Raw genomic sequence first — 21,564 nt, forward strand, 5'->3', positions numbered from 1 at the left:
AAGTTGTAATAAACTCACAGTTGTTACTGTGACTTCACATCATACACATTCAGGTAGATCATCAGGTGGCTGCCACCCCGAAGCCCCTCAATAGAAACAGTTTTAGACTAATTTTTAATTTTTCTCTTCCTCCTCATCAAAAAATAAAAACAGAGGCACGGAACAGCTAAAGTAGCCACAAATAGTCTTCAGAGTTTAAATATTGTCTCATTCCTTCATTTAATTAGTTTTGTGTCCTCGTTTATGTCACTATATAAACAGAAAGAGACAAAAATAATTAGAGAGATGGACAAAACGGCTCCACGGGCCTCTTTAGCCTCATTTTCTGTCTTATTTATTCGTTTTTTTCTTTTTGTTTGCTTCAAAAATTAAAAATAATTACTAAGATGCGCAAACTGTCTCTTAATCCGCCCACACACACCGGGGTCAACTGTTTGTCACATTTCCACGATAAATAAATTTCTTTAAGCACATTTCCCTCTCACTAAACGAACATTAGAAGATAACCAGATGATGATTTTTAATTAGACAGCTCATATTAATCATCTCTGCTATGACCTCATCACTCTCATCATCATCCTCCTCTTAATCATCCTCTTCATCACTGTCAGTCATTATCATCATCACCTTTAACATTCCTCCTCCTCCTCACCGTCATCCTCTCCATCAACAAAATGGCTGTCGGGGCGGCTGCCTGTGCGCATGCTCGGCGCACACCTCTGGCAGAGAGGGCAGGTATCAGTGCCGAGGCTCCTGACTGACTGACACTCCCGGCTCGACTCACACATCAGCGCGCGGCGGCACGAGGCAGGAGGACACGCGGCCGAGGATCACCCGGAGCCTCTGAGCACTATCACCCCGACAGCGGAGCCCACCCCGGGCACAGGTGAGAGGAAACTTCGGCCCCTTCCCGGTGCGGAGTGTCCGGATTTGCGCTTTTACGCACAGCGGAGAGTCACCATGGGGGGAGTGGGAGTGTGAGCTCCCCGAGTCCGCGGACCTGGACTGACTGGACGGCGGGTCGTTGAAGAGTTGAGCGCTCGGTCTGCAGCGGTGCTCACGATGTTCCAGCACGGCGGAAACAAGAAGTGCTTCACCATCGAGTCTCTGGTCGGGAAGGACGGAAGCAATCACGGCGGCGGCTCCGGGGAGGAGCCCATCCGGCCCACGGCGCTGCGCTTCCCGGACTCCCTGCACCCGGCCGCTGCCGCCGGAGTGTTCGGCTCCTGCTTCCAGGGGAGCAACGGGAGGACTTTGTTCCCGGACATGGTGCTGCAGGAGCCCGGCACACACGCACAGGGCCCCGGCGGGCTGCCGCTGCACCCGCTGCAGATCCCCCCGCAGAGCTTCTTCAGCCCGCAGCACCGGGACGCGCTCAGCTTCTACCCGTGGGTGCTGCGGAGCCGGTACCTGGGACACCGCTTCCAAGGTGAGCCGGGAGGAGGAAGGGTGGCGGGACCCTCGCACTTACTCCCGTGGTTTCTGTCGCGTTTTAAACGCTTCCAGGCTCTTTTGGGGTCACACCCGGTCTCTCCACACTCCGTGGGTCTTTTCTCTAACGTGAGCGCGTGCGCTGTCTTAAAATAAACGGGTTCAGTGAGCAGAGAGCGCACCAAACTCTCTGAGTCTTCCTCTTAGTTTGACATTTAATTGTTCTCTGGTATTATTATTATTATTATTATTATTATTATTATTATTTTAAACGGTAGTTTTGATTGGTTTAATTTCAGTTTGGGTTGAGAAAGAAATACTCTGCACTCTGCAGATTCAGAGCTAACAGGATTTTGTAGTAACAGACTGAGTCACTGTCAGAGTTCAGAATAACACACACAATAATTTGATGTCATTTGGATGTTTTCCAGACTCTAAAAACCAAAAAAGTATCGATGAACTTTCACTGTTTCCCCTCACACACACACACACACACACACACACACACACACACACACACACACACACACACACACACACACACACTATAAATCAGAATTTGCTCCTGTGTAAGTATGAAACTCCCACCTGTAATATCAATAATGTTATTATTTAATTATCTGCGTTAATCTCGTCTTTCTGTCGGTTTTTCTGTTTTTTAACGATGTTGAATTTTTTGCTCCTCCAAACTTTTCTCATTTTTTTTCATTTTTTCCCGCAGACAAAAACTTTTTAATTTTAAAGCTTAGGTGAGATCGACGCGCGCCGATTAAAGCGGCAACATGTCACCGTTTTATGCTCAGGTGATTTATGTGTTATTGATGAAGGTGATTATGGATCCAAACTTTCAACTTTTCTAAAAACAAAACAAAACAAATCAAAACAACAACAAAAAGAGATAAAAAACCCCCCACAATTTCCTTTGTGAACTAAATATTCAGAGTCTCGTTTAAAGAGTCATTTCGTTTTTCAGGAAACTTTTTTTTTTTTTTTTAAAGAAATTGATTATTGGGAGCTGCTCTTTCATTGGTGATCGGAAAAAGCGCAGCAGCTAAAATCAGGCCGCAGAAATTTTTAAAATATCAATAAAAAAATCTGATCAGCTCAAGTAACGAAATGTTTTTCTATCCTAAACACGGACATTTATTTAACTAATTTATTCAGTGAAGCCATATAAATGGGTCAGGTGTCTAATAATAATAATAATAACAACAACAACAATAATAACAATAATAATAATAATAATAATAATAATAATAATAATAATAATATGAAGAAGATGGCCATAACAGGACAAAAATAAAACAATAATATTTTTTTAATTCATTTTTTGTCTTTTTTATTTCCATTAACCATAAAGCAAGAAACAAAACAAAAAATCTTATTTAATCATGCTACTCGAGAAATAAAATAAATGAAAAAGAAAAGGAAAATAGTAAATAAAACAAACATTTTGTATATTAGCTAAACATATGTAAAATACACTAAACAAAGAATACAAAATTGATAAACTCAGTTATTGGCAGTCATAAAATGTCTAATGAAATCATTTAAAAAAATCAAAATGTTGTGTAAATGAATTTGTCTCACAATTTAAAAAAACAATTTTATTTGATCTGGTTATGTTTGTAACATTACATTTTTTTTCATTAAAAGCAAAAAAAGCAAATTTCTTCAGGTTAGTTAACAGAAAACATACAAAAAAAGTAAAATTTTAAAGCCTGGAATAAAAGTGTGAAAACAAACAGGGGAAAAACAGTTGTTGAGAATCAGTTCAAATATGAAACAAAACAATTTTATTAAATAAAAGAAATTAAAATAATAGGGTTTTTGGAAAATAACCAAAAACACACATGCATGTTAGCTCACAAACTCAAATAAATAAATAAATAAATAAATAAATAAATAAATAAATACATAATCCTAACACTGAACAGGCGAGATTCACCTGACAGGCTGAACCTGAGCTGAGCTGCAGCTCGGTCATGTTTGGTTCACAGGTTTCACAGAAGTTTCACTAACGTTGTCGTCTCTCGGTTTAACTCTTAAATCCAGTTTCTCCGTGACATCACGTCTCAACGTTTTTATGAATCACTGCTGTTAAAAATATATATATAATTTATGAGAAAAAATTGAAACCATAAAGTAAACTCAGATTGTGTCAAATAAAAACCTAAGTGTTAGCCCGCTTTGTGATATCTACACATTTATTTATACAGTTATCTATGTTAGGAATATTTGTAAGATTTCTGTAGCCTGTTTTTGTTTTTTCAGTCCCATTACAACAACTTTATTTACATTCACGACTGGATCCAGTCATCATTTTTAAAGAAGAGACTCAGAAATCTCTGTTTCAGCTTCAGTTTACAGCTGATTTATGAGAGGAAACATTTTATCCATACTATTTTTTTTAAATTATACAATTAAATATCTACGTAATTGTGGGGACTTAAGGAAAAAATACATTTTGCTTTAAACCCTTTTGTAAATTTTCAACCAAAGGTAAACAAAAATAAATCTTTTCAGAGTTCAGTGATTAAAACAAGATAATCTGCTGCTTTTCTTCTATGACTGTTATTTTTATTTTCAATTGAATTAATATTTTTAGAGTTTTAAACATTCCAAGGAAGTTTTGGTAATTTGTTTAACCTTTTTTTGCCCAAGTTAATCAATTAATCACCAAAATGTAAGTTCTATTTTTTCTCAGTTATAAATCAGCATTTTCAGAATTCACTGCCCAGAGAGAGAAAATATTTTTTCTGATCCAGATGTGTCCTTCAGCTTAGTACATCTTCGGATTTGAAACAAAAATAAACATCCCAAACACTTCAAGTTCAAAAGGACCGCAGCTTTGGGATTATTTTCAGCAGCGGATCGATATAATGAACATTTGTGGCAACACGTGTGTGTGTGTGTGTGAGAGAGAGAGAGTGTAAATAGAGTTAAACTGCAGAGTTACCTTTCCCTCAGGTGAACTGATTAACCTCCCCCCCGGCACACACACACACACACACACACACACACACACACACACACACACACACACACACACACACACACACGCTTCAGCTCAAACTTCCTTTTTTTCTGTCCAAACAGATTTTTGATTTCTGGCTCATCACATTTCTGCATTTCATCAAAATCGAGCAGAAACTCTTTCATAAATTTATTTTTGGTTGTAGTTCGAAGCGTTGTTTTCTCGCTCCTGCCCGCCGTTTATCTACTCTTTGAGAGTTTGAATCTTTTTGTTGTAATCTTTAGTCCTGTTGAGTTCTGCTCTGGTTCTTTGTGACTCCTTGTGGCAGTTTTTGTATTTTTGTGTAGTTTAGAGTTTTTGTGGTTGTTTCCTTTGTTGCAGATCTTAAGTTGTTTTGAGTTTTTCGTTTTGCATCCCTCTGCGATCGTGTTTTCGACTCTTTGCCTGACGTAACTTTACAATAAGATGAAACTAAGTCGACGTGTTTGGAAAAAACCCAAAAATCAAACGAGTCAGGTTATTTATTTATTTTTACATTTCTTAATACTTCTGCTGATTGTCTGTGAGCGCCTGTGAACCATCAGTTTTTGGTTCTTCTATGATTCCTTTTGTTGTTTTTGCTCAGGCCTTCTGTTTGGTAACGGCAGCCAATCAGAAGAAGGTTGTATTAAAAGGGGGAGGAGCTAAAACTGCTTTTGTCAGACTGAGGATGAACTGAGAGGCCCAGGCTGAGATACTGGAGGATTATGGAAATGAGCAGTATGGGTCGCCGTACTGCTCATTTTTTATTTATTTATTCTCAGAAAAGTGAAATCTGCGTTTTAAAGACCGTTAACCTTCAAACATGGCGGCGTGTGCCATGACCCATTTCCTGTTTATTACAGACTAAAACCTGAACTCTGGTGATGTTCAGCATCTGTTTCAGTGCAGATGTGCAGATGTGACATACCCGTGACATGTTTCCTGCTTCCTGAAGCACTTTAATCATCATTAATCAGACATTTATATTCACACATCTAAAGGCTTAAAAAGACTTAACTGACAAAATAATCATCAGCCCACAAAAATACTTTGTTTTTTCAAGCTGAAATATGAAACTGCTGGAGATGGATGCTCTGATTTTTTTAATGAACTATTATTTAAGTTCAGCCAGAAAATCGTCTATTTATTTTTTTCAGAAACTTCAGCCGATAATTGATTGTAATGATTCACGATCGATGGAGCTCACCAAGGGACATTAAAATTGATCTCAAAAACAAAGAGAAGTTGTTTTACATTTCTTTGTCACTGTAAGCTAAGTTTTTAGCTCGAGGCTTCGTCTTGAGCTCCAGTTTGGATGTTTAGCTGCAGTCTCTTTAAGCTTTTCTACAAACCACGCAGGTGTCATTAAAGACGACCCTCACGGGCGTCTTTAGTTGTTCTTACTTCAGTTTGATGAGCGACAGTTCACCAGTTTCATCCTGTCTCTCAGCTCCAGAGAAACTTTTCATGTAAACCTGTTTGACTGAAATCATGAAAGTTTGAATAATCCTGCTGACAGACCGGACCGGTCACATGACCTGCTTCTCTCCCTCTCGGAGGTGAAAACCCCCCAGCGAGGCTGCAGGTGTTGGTTCTGCTGCGTGAAGCTGATGATGATGGTGTTTTTGAGGGTGCGTTAGCTTCAGTCTTGCTGTGGGCGCGCTTCTTTATTTATGTGAAGCTATTCAGCCTCCTCCAGATGTGCGATTCAGTGTCGGAGTTCAGGTTTCTGGCTGATTTTGTGTCTTTTCTTTTCGGAAGTGACCTAATTAAATGTTCTTCTTCACATCTGACAGAAATTTTAAACAGAACATGAATGTGTGCACAGTGTTTTCTACATTTTAGAAGATTTTACAGTTTATTTGACGTCACAAACTCCTGGACTTCTCTAGTTCTCTATGAAATAATCGTGTTTAATATAATAATTTCACATTTCCTCGTTTATTTATCTGAACATTTATTGGAGCGTATCTTTTCCCAGTCAGGGTTAGTGCAATGAAAGTAAAACTACAACTAGGTGATAAAAATATTTCAGGTAACAGGTTAAAAAAATAAAAGTAACATAACTGCATTCTATGCTTAAATAAAAAGCTAATAAATAAATAATAAAGTGTAGGGTAATGTGTTCAGTTTTAGTCTTTGTGCGTAAACGGGTGAAGAGCTTTGCAAGGCAAATCAAGGTAACACTGAAACTGATAAAAACTCAAACAAACAATTAAAAAAAACAAACAAACCGCAGTGAGTCTGCAGGCGCTGACTTTGTCGTATTTTTGTGTTTTGCTGGTGTTTCTGGGCTGTTTTCCAGCCTTCAGCTGCTTGTCTTTGTTCTACTCGCTCGCCTTCCCTCGGACTCTCACGCGTGACGGGGACAGCCCGACTGTAAATTGTGTGTGGTGTATGTGGTGGAGACGGCGGCGTTCGCCCTGATTCCACTGCAGAGTATGAAACTTCAGGTGGAGGCGGGAAACAAAAGAAACAAGCAGAAGCTTTTAGTCTGGAATCTGAAACCATGTTTTTCTGAAACCTGTGTTTTTACACGGGGACGTTACATTTGAGCTCGAGTCGGTCACGCTTTACCTCTGCTAGCTGTTCCAGATGTTTATGGAGCTTCATTGTGAAAAAAGGACTAAACGATCTTTTCATGTGGCGCCTTTTCTGCTGGGTTTTTAACTTTTGATCTGGAGGTTATAAATTATTCTCAAAGCTTAACATGATCTACTTTTTCCTGAATTTCCCATTTTTATCAGCTTTTTGTGCAGTACATTAGGAGGTTGGTTGTTTAATGAAGGACTCACAGTTCATTTTTTCTCTTAATGGTCAACGTGTCGCTCGTGTGACGTAGATGCAGCTGAGAGACGTGAAACTGACCTGATGAAGGCCGCCCGCTGAAACGCGTGGGTCAAGTCTTTATACTGAAATGTCGCTGACGCCTAAACTTCTCCTTGTTCTCTCTGGACCTTTGAAGAGGATGAAGTTGTGTCATTTCTGTTTTCAGAAATGTTCATGAAGTTCGGACGTTTCGATGTCACGTTTTTATTTTATTTTAGAGTAAAATTCATAAACTGACTTTTATTATTTGTTAAAAATTTAAATTTAAAAATTTAAATCCTGCCAACCGACTAACACGTTCTTCTTCTTGTGTTTCAACCTTTCCAGTGTGCTCGCCGCTGATTTTTCCCGCCATGAAGCTGCCGCCTCGGAGCTTCGCGACCTTTGACCTGCCTGAAAATCTCACCGTTGTTACATTAAAACATCATTTGATACTCAACAGAACTATTTGCAAGGCGAGGCGGCCATGAGTCACGCCACCCGAGTCCGCGTTTGCATATGAATGTCGCTTTAGAGACGCTAAGGTGGGATAAAAGGCGTGAGAACGTGTCGTCAATTGTCCTCCTCGCCTCCACGAAGCTGCCACCGTTTTTGCGTAACGCACAGCGTCCTCGGGCAGAAGTCGGATTTGTTTTTATGTAAAATATTAAGAAAGATATTTCCGTGCGATTTTAATAAACGGTCAGAAAACGAGTCACACAAAGAGAAGCGGCGGCGACGCTCTCGCTCAGATTTCTTTCACCGCGCGCGTCTCATAAACAAATGAGCGTCTCGTTTTCAGCCTGTGATCGGTAAAACGATGATTCACCGCAGTAAAATCTGACCGCAGATCAGATTTAAGCGCGTGTTAGCTGGAAAATTTACTTCATCATCTTCGTTTCACGTAGCTAATTTACATTTCTGTGGCTGACGTCTGAAACTGAACTCGCTTCTGTTCGGCCAGTTTCTCAGATTTGCACAAAAGAAGATGTGACGCGGTCAAAAATGAGTCCCGGCCGTCGTCTTCAGACGTCCCGTTTTGTTCAGAGAAAGAAAAATATTCATTCAAAGCTTTAAACTGATGCTTTTTCTAAAACTCAACCGTTCGCCTCACGTTCCTCGTTGGTCAGCAGCACATTCGTCTCTTTGTTCAGGATTTGAACTGGCGAACGTCTCCTGACGGTGATTGGAAATATGGACGTTTCACCTCAAATCTATGCAATTCAGTTCAGTTTCCTTTATGCAGCGCCAAATCACAGCAACAGTCACCTCAAAGTCCAAAACAGACGGCGGAGAGTTTGTTTAAACTCAAGGTGGCATCGTCCTCTTTGACCCGCTGTTATCTGTCGTCACCTCTCCAGCGTTTGTTTGTAGACCTGAAGAAGCCTCTTGGATGTGAGCGGAAACGTCTTCAGACACTTACAGAAGTCCAGTCGTTTTCTTTTCAGCCTCTCAAGTCTGCCATGACCTCTATAACTGAGAACTGACACGAGCGGCACATTTTCACATCCACGTTAGAGTCACACTGAAATTTAGATTTTTTACCTGTTTGCTGTTGCTAAGGATCTAAATCTGATAACGGGAACGAACGCCTTTTAGGAACGTGGGTAAAATCCACCCTGACACTGGTGACCTGCTGGTGGTCTGACGGATGTTTGCAGGTTGAGTGAAGACAGGAAGTTTGCACTGAGTTTGCCTGACAGCTGGAAGGATCTGACGTAAAGACAAAGGCGGACAGTTTCAGCTCCCTGCTGTCATTTTTAGATGATTTTCTAGCATCTCTAAAAAAAAATCTTAGGGACTGTTTTTAAATTGCATTATGTAGAAAACGTGCTGACCTCGGTCCTTCATGTGTTGTAAAGTAAATATCTGATCCTATGGCTCTATGAATGTCAAACATGCGAGTAATTCACATCAGGAAGATGAAGGAGAACCGAAACCTGCTGTTTCTAAAACAGTTGATCTGAATTTGGTGCATGGTGTCATACCTGGGTTTAATCTGTGTGAAAGCCTTCAGCTGGTTTTAAAGAATAAGCTGTACGTTGTTTACGAGAAACTAGAAATTAAAGTCTACAGACCTCCAAATATTTCAGGGACTTGAAGCGTCTGTCGTTCTGTGCATCCCTGAGCTCCAGGCTCACAGCTGTGGCAGCAGACATTTACCCTCAAACATCCCGAAGACCGAGCTCTGGGAGTTTTTTGAAAATCGAATTTTAAAACATGAAAGATGTTTGAGGGTTTTTTTTAATTTATTTTTTTATCTCTGACCAAAACCAACACCCAAAACATTTTTTATTTCATTTTTAAAGCTTTAATAGAAAAAGTAATCACATATGCTCCCGAAACTTGACTACTTGTTCTCACAACACCGTCATTTAGGACCAAAGTAACCTGAAAGTTGGCAGTTCTGACCCAGATGTGGCCCACATCTGTAGTTTTCTTTAGGCCTCCGCTCGTCCACAGGTCCTACTTAAACGAGCACGGCAGGTGTGCTTGCTGATGCCCAGACGTGTCCGTCGCCTGTGTTTTAATGTTTGTTTCCCCTCATTTTCAAATTCCTGCCTTATTTTATCTAATCTCGCATTTTTTCTTTGGGCTCCAGATTTTGCTGCTTTGCATTTCCGTGAAGCACTTTGTGACATTTGTCTATAAAAGCTGCTTCTGTTTTGGACTAAAGCAGTGAAATAATTTCCCAGTTTAAATCCTGCCACATGTTCACTTTTCATTTCCTGGTTTATAGATTTTAGTCCCACAAACTCCTGTATAAACTTATAAACGATATCCAGACCTCTGACATTTACCTGGGCGCAAATTAAAGAGAAAACGGAAGCGATATTCAGATTTCTGTTCTGGAAAATCATCCAAATGAGTGGCGATTTCAGCAGATAAAGCTTCATTTGTATATTTAAAATTAACATTTCAGAAAAAATGAAACACAAAACGTCATTCGCGGGATTCAACTGGGAAAGTTTGAAGGTGCAGGCTGTGGTCAAGCTGCACATCCAGATGCAAATGTCAAACAGACGAGGTGTTTGTTCAGATTAGCCAGAGCAAACACACACACACACACACACACACACACACACACACACACACACACACACACACACACACACACACACACACACACACACACACACACACCGTGCTATAACAATGATGAGCTGTGCTGCTGCACATTCCTGTCTCTGTGAGGATCAGTGTGCGATTGCTACCCAGAAAAAAAATCCCACATTAGACTTTACTATTTCAGGAGTAATTGATCACTTTGCCTGCTTACTGCTTGTAAAAAGTAATTCAAGCCACTTTACTCCAAAATGTCACCAATGTAGTTGTCATCTATTAATGCAGCACTACACTTTTCATGTCATGAAATAAAATGAAGATCTGAGAGCAGAATTTGGTGAAAGAGAGTCAACATAAAAATGTTGGTGAGTCACGCAGTAGCCTGAAATGATTCCCACTGATCTCCAGATGAGTTAGTAATTTCACAGCCTGCTGTGCCCTGGATTTTGCCTTTAAGGCCACAAACAGTCCAGCTATGAGCCTGCAGGCTCCGCTTGGGGTATTTTAATCAGAAAATAAAACGTTTGTGAGTGTTTGTGTGTATTCAGACTTCCAGTCAAAGAGGGCAGCTTTGCATGATTCACGATTCAAAATAATCCTTCTTTATGTCACACTGAACCGTGACCAAGCTTCTCCCTTCATCCTGCCTGGAATGAGCTCCTCCTCCTTACACCAGCTTTCCTCTAATTGGCTCTCCCTCAGGGGGGATATGCCCCCCCCCCCCAATGACATCACAAGTATCCAAGATTAGAAAAAACTGACAAACTGAGTGGTCGGAGCAGCAGGGATCACTGAACATACACTAAACTTATTTTTACAAACTAACTCAGCTCTCTGTGTGTGTGTGTGTGTGTGTTCAGGTGAGGACAGCAGTCCGGAGAACCTGCTGCTTCACGGTCCATTCTCCAGGAAACCCAAACGGATCCGGACGGCGTTCTCGCCTTCGCAGCTGCTCCGCCTTGAGCGAGCCTTTGAGAAAAATCACTATGTGGTCGGAGCGGAGAGGAAGCAGCTGGCCAGCGGGCTGTGCCTGACCGAGACGCAGGTAGGCATCATGGGAAACCGAGCAGGAGGAGCAAGGCATGATGGGAGGAGAAGGCGGATTTAGCAGAGAAAATGATGATTTCACAGTTTAGCGGAGAATAAAAAAAACTTCTCAAAAACCGCAGGGTGAATTTAAATGAGATGAATGGATGAAAATGTAAAAAAGCGTCAAAACATGAAAACGTGAGTGAATACATGAATCAAAAGCAAATTATTTAAAAAAAAAAGAATCTATTGGACTCTAATTTGAATGAAAAGTGATCAATGAATGGATGAATAAACAATGAAACACTTACATGAGTCATAAGTTTCTTCAAAATTAAAACATTTTTGGAAAATATGAATGAATGAAAGTTAAGATTAAATCTTCCACCTAAAATATTAGTGAATGGATGATTAATAGAGGCATGAACAAGTGAATAATAACAGTCTACAGTGAAACAACCCCCCCCCCATTTATAAAAAATTAATGAACTCAATAAAATAAAAACATTGAAACAGTGAAAATTCTGAAAACACATGAATGAATGAATAATAATAATAATAAACTTTATTTATAAAGCACACTAAAAACCAAGGGTATACCAAGGTGTTTGAAAAAAAAAAAATAAATAAAAATAAAATAGGAAAAAGGAGATGGGAGGGAAAAGAGAAAGGACCTGGCATATCAATTATAAAACCTTGACAATCATAATACATAAAAGTAGTTAACAAAGCGTAACGGATAAAAATGTATCAACGCACACCAAATATTAGCTTGGTGGAAAAGCAAGATTAAATAAATAAGTCTTCAACCGTGATTTAAACAATGGCATAGAGTCAGACGCCCGGATAGCAACAGGAAAATTGTTCCATAAGACTGGGGCAGCTACAGCAAACGCACGGTCGCCGCGAGACTTCAGCCGAGAACGAGGTTGCTCCAGAAGAAGTTGGGTAGCAGATCTAAGTGCTCTGACAGGAGTGTGGAACCTAAGAAGCTCATTGAGGTAGCTCGGTGCCAAATTATTGATAATTCTGTATGTGAAAAGTAGCATTTTAAATTGAATACGGTATTTAACTGGCAGCCAGTGCAAGCCAGCAAGAACAGGAGTGATGGAAGAAAATTTCCTGCTAGCTGTCAAAAGGCGTGCTGGACAGTTCTGGACAGTCTGCAATCTAAGGAGAAGGGAGGAGGAAAGGCTAATGTAAAGAGAGTTGCAGTAGTCCAACCTGGAAGTCACGAATACGTGAATACGTTTTTCCAGGTCATTATGCGGAATATAGCACTTAGTCTTAGAAATGAGGCGCAGCTGATTAAAACTAGACCTCACAACAGCAGACACTTGCTTGTCAAATGTAAACGAGCTATCCAGTAAGATGCCCAAATTACTGTCATAATCAGAAGGGGAGCTAGCAAAAGGCATCAGAGCAGCACACAATTGGTCACGGGGGATTTTACTATCGAACACCACGATCTCCGTTTTCTTTTCGTTCAGGACAAGAGAATTACTCTTGAACCAATCTTTAACCTCACGCATGCATTCACGAAAATAGTGAAAAGACATAGCAAGATCGTCAGTAATCTCAAACTAAATCTGTATATCATCAGCATAGCAATGTAACGCAATATTATACTTCTCAAAAATTGCTCCAAGAGGGAGCAGATATAGTGAGAAGAGAATAGAGCCTAATACAGATCCTTGAGGCACACCACAGGGTACAGGTACCAAGCAAGATGAGAAGTTCCCCAAATTAACCAAGAATGACCTGTCAGCGAGATAAGATTTAAACCAGTTAAGGGCAGTGACTCTTATACCCACAGTATGCTCAAGTCTTAGTAGAAGAATGTTATGATCCACCATATCAAACGCAGAGGAAAGGTCCAATAAAACCAGGACCACAGAGCGTCCAGAATCAGTGCTTTTTACTACTCTGTCTATGAACGGATGACCTAAAACAGAGAAATGTCTTTTAGATGAAAGCATGAATGCATCAATTAAATAAAGTACTCAAATGGTACCAAAAAAATCATCTTTGGATAAAAAAAATGAAGAAAAACTTAAAAAAAGAGTTTTTTGAATGCTAAATGGAGAACAAAGATTTCATTCAGAATGGATGGATGAATGGATGACTGGGTGGATGAATGGAAGAGTGGTGGATGGATGAATGGATGAGTGGATGAATGGATGAGTGGGTGAATTAATGGATGAGTGGATGAATGGATGGATGGATGAGTGGAAGAATGAATAGATGAGGGGGTGGATGAATGGATGAGTGGAAGGATGAATGGATGAGTGGGAGGATGAATGGATGGATCGGTGGATGGATGAGGATAAACTGCCCATAAAGAACAATATTTTAGGCAAAAACCAAAGACTGAATAAAAATACAAAATACAGCGTGAGAATAAGAAGAGGTGAATGAGTGAATCTCTTAAATAAAAACACTCACAGTGTGTGTTTGGGATTTGAACCTGTAACCCTACCTGTGTTGGTGCCTTGCTCGCCGGGCTCCTTGCCATCCGTCAGGATGATGCTCTGTCTGGCGTCAGGCTGCTGGCTGGGATCCAGCCTGGAGGAATGGCGGGGGGAGGAGTGAGTCGACGGTTAGTCAGCTCCCGCTGCCTTTTCTCAGGGCTGATCAACAGTGTTTGTCATCGGGTCGGTGCGGTGATATGCGCCCTGACGCCAGTGATTCACACACCTTTTTTTATGAGCTAATTTCACAGCAGAGGACAGGAAGACAGGCAGTGAGTGATCCATCAATCAGCTGGGAATCAGCCAGCAGCGGTTATTAATCGCACATAAATCACAGCTCTTTGCAGTAATGATCGAGTCGCTCCTGCAGGACGTCTCAGGGCTTTCCCAAAGCATCAGCTTCAATCAATAAACAGCCATCACTGGAAGGCCAGTGGGGGGGGGGGGGGGCGATGAGGGGCCACAGTAGGAGTATCGCTTACAGTGACAGCACCTCGAGGGCATGTTGGTCTAACACAGCGGTTTCAAACATCCGGCCCGTGGGCCACATCAGGCCCGCGGTGTAATTGTATTCGGCCTGTCAGTATGCGGGAGCCAAATCTTCAGCCCTGCAGAGAATCCATGCAGGCAGGGGCGGGACTTTATTTTGAAACGGAAAACCATGCAGCCAATCACATGCAGACAATAGTGGTACAGGCCAAGTACACAGAGAGGCGGGGAGTCTGATTTTAAAAAAAAAATCAGGAAAAAGTGAAGAGATGGGTGAAAACGTAAAATGAGCAGCATCTGGCTGCATTTCAGTGGTTTTGGAAAGCTGAGTGTAGAATTTATAAAATTAGGATCTGGATGAAGTCATACGCGTTTTTAGTTTCAGTTATTTCCCATCACGGAGGACAAAAGGTTTCAAACCTCATGTGTGTTCTCACTGCTAGTAGTGAATCCATATAAGCTTTTATGAAAACACTGGATAAAAAATGGCTTCCTTGAAAAAGATTAAATTTACAGTCCAGTGTTCAATATTACATAAAATAAAGTGTTTGAATGGCAGAGATGTGTGCATGTGGCCTGAATGTGCGCCTGAAGCCATTTATTATTATAATTTATAATTCTTGTCTTGTTTGTTCTGCTGCTCATTGCAAACAAGCACAAGCAGACATTAAACTTTTAATTGTATTTTTACAGCTTTTCCTACTGATAAAAACCTCCCTCATGGCCATTCATACTACACAAAGTAATTAAGCAACAAACAATTAAATTACAGAGAAGTTTTCTTTTCACTTTCTATGGTAGAAATTTCTGAAAACAAAAAATTGGACCGTGGACGATGAGCTACCACAACTTTTTCTGTAATTTTGCTGACAAATTTCTTTCTTTGTCTTTATCGTGTCGAAACAGTTAAATAAAGGGGAGTTTCACTGGTCCACTGATCAAAGTGGGCTGTATGTTGCCCTCCATGTAAAACGAGTTTGACAGCCCTGCTCTAACATTTGCAGGATCCAGCCTCGGAGCAGTTTATTGGTCGATCTATGTGAGAGTGAGGACATCCTCCGTCTAGAGTTTAAAAAATGAGCAATGTTTTATTCACTGAGGCTCCAAACCAACGACTGAGGTCATTAACTCATCAGGAAGGTGCTCACTGAGGTCACAGGTCATGGCAGACTTCTATATAACCTGAACATTTGTCTAACAAGTGGCCATGGTGGCCATCACAAAGCAAGCAGGGTTAAGGCACCTCTGCACCGGCTTCACTTTTCAGACCTGGACGGTGCTGTCTCTGGATCTAGATGTTCCAGCGGCATTTTCCAGTTCCTGCTGGTGAAGCTCGAGATATTCCCGGACTAGGTGGGATATATAATCTAGCCCAGCACCTCCAAAGACCTCCGAAAACATGATCTGAAAAACAGGAAGAGCTTGGTTATCCTGTTGTTCAGATCATGGAAGTGATATCGGACAGAGCTGGAAAAAGCTGACGTGCTGCTGGAGAAGCTGATTTGGGTAGTTAGTATCCAACACCTCATTCTTAGGAATGGAAGACAGATAGAGTGACTGGTTAAATAACAGCTTTGGTTAAAGTCCAGCCCCTCACTCTGGGGCTACAACTCTCTCCCACACAGGTTAGTCATGTTTAACTGAGGCAGATTTGTTGTTTTCAGTCCTGAGGCTCTGAGAGGAGCCTGATAATCACTTTCCTTTGCTTCATCTGGAGACTAATGAGCTCCTGACTCTTCATTTAGTTTGAGAGTGACGAGTGTGACCTGTGGTGCAAGAACCCAGCAGGAAAATCCTATCTTTAACTGCCTTCTCATTGAGAGCTCGAAGATCTGATATTATTAAAGTGTCACCCGAGGCCTTGGGGAACGATGTGTTTCTATCATGTCTATCTGTATCCTGCCATCCAGATTTACTGTCGATTCAGTCGGCAGATTGTGCAACGTGAGCTCGCTGCAAGCTCGACGAGTTTTAACAGTTCTGCGTGTCACAGCCGTGTTTTACCAGCGTAGAGGTTTTAAATCACTGCGAGGCTCGCACACGTGTATCATCAGCACTGACGGCAGCACAGGATTCCAAAGAGTAGCTCTCAGAGTTCTCGGGTGTTTATTTAAGTAATACTTGTGTACTCGTCACATGTGCAGAATAAACACACCTTCACTTTGTTGTGCAGTACCTCAACGTCTTCAAGTCTTCTTGGGAATATGATCTTCCATCTTTAAATACTCTGCTGTTCTCTGTGCCACTTATGGACTTCCATCGTCATTTCAGCTCTGTCGGGTCTGACGAGCAACCCCACAGCATGATCATAACTCCACCGTGGAAGATAAAAACTAAAAACTAAAGCTAGATGTGAGAAAAGAAAACCATTAAAAAATGGACATTTGTGTGTTTGTAAAACATCTAGAAAATCAGTTTTGTGAAGATTTTTCTGTGTGAAAAGAATCCAGTTCACAAACAGTTTCTAAAGGTTTAAGATGGTTGGACTGTTCAGTCTGATTCTTGCATAAGCCTCGAGGGAATAATAAACGGTACATATTTATTTCACTTTATACTGACAACTGAGGTCAGTTTAATTCAAACTAAATGTGACGGAGAGAAGAGCTGTTTAAATTCAGAAATCTAAAAGATCTTCTTCACACCAGCTGTAGGGTTTGTTCTGGTTGTTCATACATTTATGGACAAGAAATAAAATATGAATAATTTTAATTAAATCTAAAACAATAAAAGAGGCTCTTAAACGAGTCTAAGAAACGGAAATTAGTTTTAGTTGAAATCTTTTCTCCCTGCACCACAGATTGAATAATGTCTTTATTCAGGTGTGCTCAGCCCTACGTGTGTCTCTGTGTGCAGGTGAAGGTGTGGTTTCAGAACCGCAGGACGAAGCACAAGCGTCAGAAGTTGGAGGAAGAGTCTCCTGAAGCTCAGCAGAAGAGGAAGGGCAGCCAGCACGTGAGCCGCTGGAGAGCTGCGACGCAGCAGGCCAGCGGCGAGGACGTGGACGTCATTAGCGAGGACTAGAGCGCAGCGATCGCACCGTCACGAAGCTGTTGATACACAGAAACACACACATACATACACAAACACAGAAACTGCCCCTGGGTCAGGATAGCTTGAAGACACCTGCAGGACTTTAAGGTGTGTTCAGGCACCTCATAAGGCACACAGCTTTTATTTTGAAAGGCACTCCAGTTCAGTTCTTTACATGAGGTGAAATATCAGCATCAGAACAATCAAATCTGCTTTTCAGATTGTTTACCAGGATGTAAATAAGTTCACTTTTAATGTGATTTAAAGTCACATGAGATTTTTCATCCAGGTAAAATAAACTGGCCGGAAGCGCCAAAGCTTTCAGTCGGATGTCAAAACCAAACTGAAGCAGCTTCAGTTCAAATGGAGCACAGTGCATCCTTATGTCCGAGAGCCTGGACAGTGACAGTGGCCCTCCTCAGCCCTCAGTGTCTGAGGTGCAAAGTTAATTATTCTTAATCTGATAGAATGACTGAGGACGATCCCCATGATCTTATTTTGGAAGTTCACTAAATGCTAACTCGCTCGTCCCGCTTCTTCCTGTAAATCACTGCGTTTTTCAAAATTTTAGAGACCCAATAATATTTAATCGCTGTGAAGGCTTTTTTTTTTTTTTCCACCACAATATTATCTGGACTCATGGCGCGCGCGCGCGCACGCGCACACACACACACACACACACACACACACACACACACACACACTGACAGCTTACCTTTCCAAGGACTCACGGACTTCCCTGGATGGCGCCCGGACATTTTTCCTTTCAGAGTTGAACTTTGATGTTTCTGAGAAGCAAAACTAAAAAAGTAGAAATGTGGTCACAGCTGCTGACTGAACACTTGGCGGTGCCAAACGAAGCCGCCGTCCTGAAATTAAAAAAAAGAAAAAGAGACTAACGTGAGAGGAGGCGCTGCCGGGATGAAGGCTTCTGAGTGTATGTCTGCGACAGAAGGCAGCCGCTCGCTCGGGTGGAGGAAATCCACCAAGCTGAACGAGGGCAAAGCAGAGAGACGAGGTTCGTCCAGGAGGCAGACAGGAGGGGGTTTATGATGACGAGGGCAGGGATACCATGTTAAAGGGGTTTGTGTCAGTCTTTACATTCCAGACTTTAACTCGGGGCTGAGAGCCAAAAAAGGTCACACATTTACACCCATAACGGGTCAGTCATTAAAAATCAGTTTTCAAAAACGAATTCCGCATGTTCTCATGGAAAAAACCTTTAAAATGAGAGTCTCAGAGGATTCTGGAAACACCCTCAGACGTAAATCTGGGTCATCAAAAGATGGCGTTTTTGGCTTTTTTGTGCTCTGGGGATAAAAATAAGTAAGACACATTAAAATTTTTACATTTCATCATCACCCCTGGTTTTTATCTTTGTGATAACCCGAGACTGAGGAACAAACTTAGTCTGCAGAGAGGCGTTCAGGTGTCTGCAGATGAAGTTTAACAGATGTGCCCAGCATCGGCAGACAGGGTGTAATCACAGACTGAGGCTAACATCCTGCTGGACGAACCGTTGTCTCCTGTTTTTATAGTAACCCCCTGAAGGAAAACCTGAGCAGAGTTTAAACATCTGCAAATATTAAATGTTTTTCTTATTGTCAACAAATCTGATCAGCTTGAGCTCCGAGTTTATCCTGAGCCTTTGACAACACGACACAAACACTCATTAATGAGTTGGAGGTCACGCACACTGATGGGTAACCTTTGTTTAATTGAATGAGTCTGCATTTGACTGGGTTTATCAAACCAATTCAAACATTTAGATATTACTCCACAAACTTTTCTTTCTGCTCTGTTGTGAAAAAAATGTAAACATCAACTGAAGATTAAAATACATTTTTTCCTCAGTAGTTTTTAAATCTTTAGATTAAAACAATCTAAAAATTGTTATAAAAGCAAATTCCTCAGGCAGAAAAGGTAAATTCTTAGGGACTATTTTCAGCGGTGGATTAATCCAGATTTGTAAAAATGACTCAGACTCTTATTTTTGGGTGTTTAGTTACACAAAAAATATTTATTCATGAACTTAACTGGTGTGAAATCTGTGAACAAAACTTAACAAGGTTTTATCCCTGCACTTTTAGGTCTTCATGTTGGGAAAAGTCAATTGAAAACATAAAATTTTAGGTATATAAGAATCTAAGATAATAACAGTGTGAAGACATATTTATTTCTTGTCTTCTTTTTTTAATTTTAAAAAAGACAAGAAATAGTGAAATTGTCAAAATGACTATTTTCAGCAGTGGATTAATCCATTTCATTATGTTGACTAAGATCTAAAGTCTTCTCTGTTATAAGTCAAGTTATTACCTAAACAAAAACAAAAAAACAAAAACAAAGCAATGAAACTTGGAAATTAGTTTTATTTAAAAAACAAAAACAGGAAGTAGTTATCCACCTAAAGCAGAAGAAAAGCGAAGCACTTGTTCAGGATTAATCTACATTTTGTGAGTTTTTGTGGCAGCAGGACTCAAACGAGGTCATAAACATGTTTGGTGGTGCGTGTTTGAAATATGTCAGGCTCATTTTAAAGAGATGTGGTGACAATGAGAAAAATAAAGTTTGATTCAAACTCCTGCAGGAACATTTTGGCAGCTTTCCAGAGCGGCGGCGCAGGAAGCAGCTGATCCCGGAGCAGTTTGTTTTGCTTTTCATTCTAATGGTAGTTTTTGTCTTTGTGGGGAAAAATGTAGGTATTTATGTAAAAAAGGGGGAAAAAAAGAAGAAAAAAAGGATTTGAAAGTATTCTATGCATCTGACGTGTACATAATGATAATAATATTAATAACGTGTGGACTGTTTGTTTGTTCGTTTCTCTCACTGCATCAGTTCATCTGTTGGTTTCTTCTTCCTGGACAGATTTACCTCATCATCTCCTTATGTAGCAGCACTTCTTCTTCTTAGATCTATTTTTTCATCAGTTTAGGATCAAATGCACTAACTGTACAACTCATTTCCTCTGAAAAGGGGAAGGAAAAAAAATGACAGAAGCTTTGTACTGCCTGTGTTCAGATTTGGAAAAAAAATATAAATAAAAATGAACGAAATTTAAAATGTTTTCTTCATGTGTTGACAGTTTGCTCAAATATTTATTAACATTTAAATAGATTTTAACAATCTGAAAAATGGGACCTTAAAAGCTGCTACAGCTCTGTTTGGTCTGTTGGTCACATGAGTGTCACCGAACTGAGAAGGAAAAATGGATTTTATATTAAAATAAAGATGAAAAATGGGAGTGACTGTATAGAAGTCTGGGTCCCCTGCACAGGTCAGGTTGTCACTGTATTCAATATTTAGGTGGTTGCATAAGATGACATCATAATGTGTGATATAGACGAGAACCTCCAGGGGCTAAGATGTACCTGTATGCCAGGTGTGGTCACTCAACTACTGATTGAGTGGGAGGAGTTATGAAGAGACAGGTTTGGTGTACTGCAGTAATAGTATACATTACAGTTCTTATATAGATTTATTTATATCTATACACATTTTTATATAGTCAAAAATATTGGTTTTTTTTTTGGTAGTATAGATTTTAGTTATTGTAATTGCTGCTACACGTGTGCTATTACATGGATTATTTGGTCTTTTACTACTTTAATGTACTGTAAATAATTATTCTTTTTATTTTAAAATAAATATTTATTTAAACATGTGATTATTATATACAGTTAGGCTGACAAATACTTGGGCTGAGACAACTTTTTTTTTCAGATTTTGGTTCTGCACATCACAACAATGAATTTTAAATGAAACAGCTCAGATGCAGTTGAAGTGCAGCTTTGATTCAGTGGGCTGAACAAACACATTTCATAAAATGTGAGGAACTAAAACATTTTTTAACACATTCTCTTCACTTCACGGGCTCAAAAGTAATTAGACAAATTACATAACTGAAAATAAAATGTTCATTTCTAACACCCTCTGCTGGCAACGACAGCCTGAAGTCTTGACCTCATGGACATCACCAGATGCTGGGTTTCCTCCTTTTTAATGCTTGGCCAGCAGCTTTCAGGTACTTTTTGTTTGTGGGTCTTTCTGTCTGAAGTTTAGTCTTCAACAAGTGAAATGCTCAGTTGGGTCAAGATCAGGTGACTGATTTGGTCATTCAAGAATATTCCACTTTCTTGCTTTGGCTGAATGCTTTAGGTCATTGTTCATCTGTATTATAAAATATCAGACAGTATATCTCTGATTACCGCCGAATTCATTCTGTGTCACATCATCAATAAACAC

General features: G+C 40.3%; 1 protein-coding gene across 1 annotated transcript; it reads left to right on the forward strand.

The window, feature by feature from the left end:
• The first annotated feature begins 706 nt into the window (after nt 1-706).
• Nucleotides 707-20,365, forward strand: emx3 (empty spiracles homeobox 3). Its single transcript, XM_004552041.4, has 3 exons — nt 707-1,429; nt 11,164-11,348; nt 17,146-20,365. Exons 1-3 carry the CDS (start codon nt 1,063-1,065, stop codon nt 17,311-17,313), a joined length of 720 nt encoding a protein of 239 aa, XP_004552098.1. The 5' UTR covers nt 707-1,062; the 3' UTR covers nt 17,314-20,365.
• Nucleotides 20,366-21,564: the final 1,199 nt, after the last annotated feature.

This window comes from Maylandia zebra, linkage group LG2, assembly GCF_041146795.1.
Source record: "Maylandia zebra isolate NMK-2024a linkage group LG2, Mzebra_GT3a, whole genome shotgun sequence".
NCBI lineage: Eukaryota > Metazoa > Chordata > Actinopteri > Cichliformes > Cichlidae > Maylandia > Maylandia zebra.

Excerpts from the sequence above, each read along its gene's own strand:
- emx3 (XM_004552041.4), top strand. The coding sequence starts at position 1,063 with ATGTTCCAGCACGGCGGAAACAAGAAGTGCTTCACCATCGAGTCTCTG. Across the intron at positions 1,430-11,163 it reads CCTGGGACACCGCTTCCAAG|GTGAGGACAGCAGTCCGGAG; the intron begins GTGAGCCGGGAG and ends GTGTGTGTTCAG. Across the intron at positions 11,349-17,145 it reads TGTGCCTGACCGAGACGCAG|GTGAAGGTGTGGTTTCAGAA; the intron begins GTAGGCATCATG and ends CTCTGTGTGCAG.